We start from the raw sequence: 8036 nt of genomic DNA, 5'->3' as shown, positions 1-8036 counted from the left end.
TCGTGTTCATTCTTTCTCCGAGGTGTTTGAGTCCTCTCATTTACGGCCTCAGGGATGAAAGGTTTTTTGTTGATCTGAGAAGCTTTGTTCTTTGTGGTTTGTATAAGAAGCAATTGTCAAATGAATCGTGACTGACCTGTGAAATACACATAAAATAACACGTCTGCTTCTTTTTATTTTTGTAAAACACGCCGAGTTACCGCTGTGAATGAATATGTGCTGTACAAATTCATTTGAATTGTCTAGCCTTCATAGAAACATCTATTTATAAGTCATATGGCAAAAACAACATAAATGCTCAAATATGTGTCCAAAGACACTGACACTTACTTTAAATCAATGAAAACCAATCCTTCCAGATTTATGGACAATATTTTTTCATTTTTCAACCTCAGCTTCAGGACCTCTCGATTGTCATTGTTTGTGGTCACTTCTTATTTATCACTGTTACGAATATCTTGCGATTGTATGAACATTAAGACCAACTTCTGATATATATTGGTAAAAGTTATGCCTGTTTTGATGATGAATGCTGTAATAAGCCAGGTTTTGGATGTACGTGTGTATTATTAAATAAAATGACTCCATTACTCATTGAGTTAGCATGACCTCTCACATGAAGGTAAAATACCCTCAGAGAACTGTCACAGCTTCTCTGCTTTACTGGTATCACACCTGCATGGCATATACTCTTTCTTCTAGATACAAAAAGATAATGTGCAATTTACCTCAAAATATGCAATATGCACTTTAACTCCAACCACTTTCTGCCCTGAATCACCTTGAAACTTACAGTCTCGAACTGTCCAGGGTTTACCCCACTTATCGCCGACGTAGCTGAGATTGGCACAGCACCCCCTGTGACCCTCTGGTGGAGGATAAAGCGGTAGATGATGACTGACTGACTGACTGACATACAGTCTCTACTTTCTGGTTTGTTGTATATTTTTTTTAGTCTTGTTCTAGCTCTTTGTTATCTTTGAGAGCATGTGCTTATTGCGTGTTGTCATGACTTTGTCATATGGCATGTTTAAAGTACACATTGCAGTTCATTAGTGTGCTCTGGATCAGATCAGTATCACTTTATGACATAATCATGTTATTGTAAACAATATACGTTTCACTATTTAACAGGAAAGTTTGTTTGTAGTGTATAAGAATATTGTAAGAGCAATAAATTATCACTAGACTGCAGGTCTGGAATACAATAATGTCTCCGGCTGTTTCCATAGTCATGTGAGCTGTGCCGCTGAAGTATCTGAAGTAGCTGATTTGTATAGACTGTGTTAAAGATGTGCATTGAGAAGTAAACAGGAACTTCCTCATGAGAGGGTTGACTTTGCATCACCTACAATCTGGTTACAACAGAAGTCTGTATGACAGTCCTGAACAATGCTTGTCAAAGAAGCACAGATGCTTCCTGCGTTGACCAAATGGCACCAATGTCAGAACCTGTGCACCCTAGATGTACGATCATGAGAATGTGTAGAATAGGCTGACACAACCGTCAAATGTGGGGTTTAAGATAGGGATGTTAGAGAAACCTTTAAAAGTATGGACCTGCTCTTTTGCAGGCAGAATTGTTCGGAGATTTGGCAGGAACACATTCTCCCGAGCTGCTGCAGAGCTTGGTCTGATGCCTGACTTGTAACCAAATAAAATCCCTTTTGTTCAATACGAATCCTGTGTCAGAGGGGTTTCTTTCGACACCATCAACTGATCACCTATTGTTCGTAAGAAGGAAGCCTGACTAAAAATGAGACCGCCAGTGAGGACAGTGTTGAGGAGGAAGCTGTGCATCAGGCCACCCCCTCTCCACGACAGCAGCACTGAAGGAGGCCTGCTAAAGGATGATAAAGGTGTTGGGTCCCTAGCCACATTACCTGCAACTACCCTTCTCCACCACCGATGGAGCCAGCCATCAATGGAGTTGTGAAACTAGACCAAGTTGGCAGCGCAGGGGAGCTTTTGCCTACCAGAGCTGTTTCTACCCCCAACCACTTGACACAGCAAGTTGGATGTCTGGGTTGAGCCCATGGATTGTATCTGGACTGTGCCCTTGAGGGGCCCCCCTGCTGAGCCTTGGTAGACACCTGGTCCACCACTGGTCTGCCCAGGGATCCTGCCCTACTCCAATAGAGGATTGCTCCAAGGGTGAAATGCCATAAAGTAGTGCATCACTACTGTTATCGGTGAACTGGCTCTGAATTAGGAATCAGATCACTTTGAATGATGGTGGCCAGCCATCAGACACAGCATCAATTCTGGCATGCCAACATCCAGAAACCCTTGCATCTTTGGTCTCAACTTCCTGGACAAGTGGGGGGTCGTAGTGGATTCGAAGCCCCACTCTACCTAGGCACTGAAACCATGGTCCTCCATTAGTACAGCAACCTTAAGACCCTCTGAGCATCAGAGTTACCAGTGAAGACCACATCAGAACATCAGCTGAGATGACAGCACCACTGCAGCCAGGACTGTCAGCAATGACAATGCCTGCAGATCCACTAAGACCACCACAGCTTGAGTCCCCAGTGGCAACAAAACCAGCAGTTGCCCAGAGTGGGCCCATATCACCATCCATACCCCAGCGGCTGCCCTTGGAGATAAGAGACCCTGTTAAATACCTCTTCAAGAGGAGTTGTTAGGACTTGCCCAGGGAGCAGCAACACCAGCTGAAACAGCTGCTGCAGACATTAAGGATGAGGACTGCACACACCCCATTCTAGTTCTCTGCCCATATGCCTTTTCCAACGACCCCTCCCCCTTGCTAAGTGGGTGGCAGCGCAGCAGAAAATAGGAAAGTGTAGATTCTGCCAGCAGGTGGAGAATCGTTATATACTGTACAGTACCAGGTTGCAGGGTGGCTGCATTGCAAGGTGTAGCTGCTTCTGACGGTGAAAACTGCAGGACCATTGACCCCCAACAGCTCCAGCTAGACCAGCAGCAAGATCTTGTTCTCACCCCGGTTCACGCCTGGGTAGGGGCTGGCCAATGACCAGAGGGGGCAGCAGTGTTCGTGCTGGACCTGGAGACCAAGGCGTTTTACTGTCAGTGGCCCTCTATTGTAGCCCAAGATGGCCTTTTGTACCGCCACTGGAAATCACCAGGAGGTCAACGTGATATTCTCCAGCTCCTGGTTCCTCAGAGCCTGTGGACTAGAGCCTACGTACTAAAGCTGGTCTGCGGTTTGGTGGTGTCAGGAATTTTCTGGGTACCTAAGACCCTTGCGCCAGCTGAGGGATGATTCGATTCGCCATGATGCTGCCACGACGTGGAGCTGTTCGTCAACCACTACGATGCCTGCACTGACCCACAAAAAAGTTACATTACTCCATTGCATCAGTACCAGGTGGGGCCGCTATTTGACAGGGTGGGCGCGAATATCCAACATTCAGGAGTCAATCAAGTGCACCACTGGAGCACTGATGTTTGGGCATGAGCTTCAAATGCCAGTAGACCTGGTGGTTGGGGCCCCTCCGTAACAGGAAGTGAGTGGAGAACCATCGATGGACTATAACTACAACCTTTACGAACAGGTGATGGAAGTGTAGTGTCCTGTGAGGTCTGGGATGCAAGGACATGGATATTATGTTTGTGTCACAGATATGGTTCAGAGAATCGATTCACAAGCAAGCTGACGTGTAAAATAGTTGTAACAATGTGTTCACTATTTAGCATTATGTGGTTGGAAAATATTTAGTCTAAAGAGTAGAATGTTGGCACCATGATGAGGTTGGTGCAGGGAGAGACTTGTGTCCTGTTGGGCTGTGTTTGTGTTTTCAATATATTAGCTCTGCTGTTGAAAATAACATTAAAATGTCTTGTATGTTTCGTAATGTGATGCAGAGACAGTAACTATAGTTACCATCACCTGTGAGGTTTCTCATTGATGACAACATTGGTGAGTAAACTTGTGATGTGTTGTAGTTACTGTTATAAAGTCTTCACACACAGTTGTTGCTCACTGTGCAGCACAGAGCTCGGCAGAAAATTGTAACTGTGAACCACTTTTCAGGAACAGCTTGGTAAACTGAGTCTCTATGTATTTGAGACCCTAAAATGATGTGTATGTTTTCATCATCAGTTTTGACCGGTTGATTAACACTGACATCTATTGAGCTGAATTATTCTATCATCTTTAAGAGCTAAATTACTGCAGTAAATGGCAGCCAATGACTCTTCAGTGCGTGTAAACAATGACAGTGTCATTCTAGTTCAGGTTTTCATATCACTTTTCCTTTGCATCAACTTTTTGCTGATCACAGTCTTTTTCATGAAGGATTTCTTCTACACAACCATGCGCTACATCTTCTTTGCAATGACTCTCATGTCTGATTGTGTGATTTTAATCCTGAGTGATGTTCTGCTTCTTTTATTTCACTTTCATTTCACTATACAAATGTCCTTCTGCCTTATTGTGTATGTGACTGTGTCCTTATACACTTTTATCACTCCACTGACTCTGACAGTGATGACGCTGGAGCGCTTTGTGGCCATTTGCATGCCCCTGCGACACGGAGAGCTGTGCTCCACACGCAGCGCTCTGCACTGCATCCTCATCATTCATGCCATCAGCGCTCTGCCCGATGTGATTTTTCTCTCCATCTTCTTTGCGTCTGTGAACCACAGCTTCTACACCCAGAGCGGTGAGTGCTCTGTGGAGAAGTTCATCCTCCATACCTGGCAGGGTCATCTTAGGTCTGCAATAAGTCAGTTGTACTTCCTGATCATGGTTATCATTATCATTTTCTCATACTTTAAAATAATGAAGGTGGCCAGAGCTGCATCAGGACAGAACAGGAAGTCGACATGGAAAGGCCTCAGAACTGTGGTTCTTCATGGCTTTCAGCTGTTCCTCTGTCTTTTCCAGCTGTGGTGTCCTTTCATTGAGGCTGCTGTGCTTCAGATTAACCTGTTGGTCTACATTAACGTCAGGTACTTCAACTACATCATGTTTATTCTTTCTCCGAGGTGTTTGAGTCCTCTCATTTACGGCCTCAGGGATGAAAAGTTTTCTGTTGCTCTGAGAAGCTTTGTTCTTTGTGGTTTGTATAAGAAACACTAATCAAGTTTAATGTGATTGACAGTAAAACATGTCCGCCTCTTTTTTGTTTCTGTAAAGCCCACTGAGTTACCACTGTGAACATAGGCTTTACAAATAATTTTGAATCGTCATATGGCAACAATATTAGTTCATATTTCAAACTTAGCTGCAGGACTTCTCTCTTGTCATTGTTTGTAATAATTTTTTATTCATCACTGTTACAAAAATCTTCTGATTGTACCAAAATTAAGACAAATTCTCTGATCCATATTCATAAAAGTTAACACCTGTTAATAACTAATAATAAATGCTCTTATAAGCCAGATTGTGGATGTACATGTGTATTATTAAACATAATAACTACTACAATAAGCACTTTAACTCCAGTCAATTGAACATTTTGATGTTTTAATGGGATAGTTTGTTTTTACAATATTGTTTTAACTATCAATGTATATTGTTTTAACAACATATACATATAATTGTTAAAACCCAGCTGAACCACCCTGGGACCCTAAACTAGCACATGGTGTTCTAACAACACACATACAACATTTCTGTCTTTCACACACACTTTTCTGTGTCAGTCAGATCAAGTTTTCGTCGTCCTTCAAAACAGAGGTCCACCAGGCCACAGTAATATTAATAATATTAATAATATTTTATTGATTATGAGTCTGAAAGATCTTTTATTTTTTAAAAAACACTTGTCTTGGTCACGTGATATGGTCCGTCAAATGTTTAGCTTACAAGCTAAAAAAAATTTGAAAAAACAAACTTTTTTTTTGTTTGGGAAAAAGGCCCAAGGAGTCATGTGTAGATTTTTATATTCTATATTTTGTAATTCATGGAGCTTCATATTTGAAAAACCTTTCTAAAGGCCATGAAAAGCCCAGAAAAATCTTATTTCTCAGAGTGACATTACAGCTGTGCATGAGCACAGCAATGCGCGGTCATGGCGTCTCGGGAATGGCGCTACTGTCAGGGAACCGTACGATGTGAAAACTTTACGAGAAATGTTAATGAATGAAGGCAATTAGGAGTTTTCTTTTACATTTTTCAACGCGAAAGCCATTATGGGGGGTAACACTACTGCGCATGCTCATCCTCTACACAACCCGGAAATAAACGCGGATAATAATAATAATTAATGAATTCATTTCTTATGAAGAAATTGAGTAAAACTCAAATTGGGGCACCACTCCTCTCAAACAGAGGAGAACAATCGGTTCTGAATGAACCATTAATTCATAATCTCCAAGAGCAGTCTCATGAATTAAGCCAATTACCAATTTGGATTTGATTAATAATTGACTTAATAATTGATAAATCACAATACTACATCAATAGTTGGTTGAATTGAACGATTGGAGTTCTACAGGGAAGAGGTTGGCAAATACACACTTCTGCAATATTAATCTGACCAGACTGTATATTTTAGAAAACATTTATTAAAAAGACATCAAAGATTGAAACAAGAATATCTACTAAATGTAACTATATACAGTGTGTGTGTGTGTGTGTGAAAGAGAGAGACAGTCTGTGTGTGTACAGGTCAAATGGTCAAGTCAGATAGAGGTAGACTACAAATCAAGATGGCGGTTGACAAAGAAAGTACAACAAGATGGCGGAATCAAAGATGGCTTCTTGACCGCATCGCTGCTGTGTTTCTTTGTTAACCACTTTTGTAAACTGAGATGCCAGGTTAGGTGAGAGGTTAGAAGCATGCACATCTAGAGCTGAAAGCTAAGAGGCATGGACATCACTAACATCATATTAATCTAAATCTAGACATTACAACGTCACGTTGTATGAGTAAGTAAGCTTAATACAACAACATTTTATATTGTTTGACACATGGGGTCACATGTGACAAAGTGACGACTTAAGTGGGTTTCCCACTGATATGTGAAAGATAAGAGATCTTCAGAGACTGAGTTTATGACCCTCTTTGTCTTTGAGCATAGGGCCATGTGGTCTCCATCCTAGATGCATGTGACTCCATCTTGAATGAGCTGATCCCTAACACTCAGCAAGCTTGCTGGACAAATCGTTCAACACCACTCCCCTGGCTCCCTGTCCTATCAAACATTGTACCACCACATATCCAGCGAGCAGCATTTACCCAAAGGATGCTTCAAAAGGTCAAAGACTCCCCCCATCTACCAATCCATACAGACAATCCATCTTCAATCCACCCACTTCTCGACTCCCTTCTAGACACCCCAGGAAGAACACCCCACCAGCTGACTTTGCCATGCAATCAGCTTGGGAGAAGGAATGGGTGTCCAAGGAGGTCCCCAATAAACATCTGGTGTCCCCACCCAACTGGTCCCTGGCATAGAACTCCCAGGGGGACAGTGGTCAACCCTCAAGAGATTCAGGACTGGACATGACTCGTGCTTGGCCAGCCTTCACAAATGGGGCAGTAGCCCAAGCCCGCTGTATGCTTGTGGAGAGGAGCAGACAATGGAGTACATCATTGAAGCTTGCTCTCTCCAAAGACTGAGAGGAGGATAAGTCATCCTCCATACATCAGACCAGGAGGCAACTGCTTGACTGAAGGACTTTGGGAACCATGTTCTATAACAGTGTGTTGTGTTTGTATGTTTCATGATTCAAACATGATGTAAACAGTGTGGGGAAAAACTTTCCTCTTACTCACAAAGACAGTATCTATACTGTAGTTACCATCACCTGTGAGGTTTGTTGTTGATGACAACCCTGGTGAGTGAACTTGTGATATATTGTAGTTCCTGTTATAAAGTCTTCACACACAGTTGTTGCTCACTGTGCTGCACAGACCTCAGCAGAAAACACTGATTGTGAACCACTTTTCAGGAACAGTTTGGGAAACTGACTTTTGTGTCTTTTGCTTTATTGTATTTGAGACACTAAAATGATGCTCATGTTTTCATCATTACTTTTAACCAGTTGATTAAATATGACATTTATTGAGCTCTTGAATTATTCTAGATCTTTTGTTGGA

At 42.2% G+C, this 8036-nt stretch overlaps 1 protein-coding gene across 1 annotated transcript; it reads left to right on the top strand.

Moving 5' to 3' along the window:
* The first annotated feature begins 3955 nt into the window (after positions 1-3955).
* On the top strand, positions 3956-5372 carry LOC122760847 (odorant receptor 131-2-like). Its single transcript, XM_044016026.1, has one exon. The coding sequence runs from the start codon at positions 4166-4168 to the stop codon at positions 5066-5068; it is 903 nt and encodes a 300-aa protein (XP_043871961.1). The 5' UTR covers positions 3956-4165; the 3' UTR covers positions 5069-5372.
* The last annotated feature ends 2664 nt before the right edge of the window (positions 5373-8036 follow it).

The sequence above is a fragment of the Solea senegalensis genome, unplaced genomic scaffold, assembly GCF_019176455.1.
Source record: "Solea senegalensis isolate Sse05_10M unplaced genomic scaffold, IFAPA_SoseM_1 scf7180000014081, whole genome shotgun sequence".
NCBI classification, from domain to species: domain Eukaryota; kingdom Metazoa; phylum Chordata; class Actinopteri; order Pleuronectiformes; family Soleidae; genus Solea; species Solea senegalensis.
The sequence above is the reverse complement of the archived record's forward strand: the minus strand, read 5'-3'. Positions and strand labels throughout refer to the sequence as shown.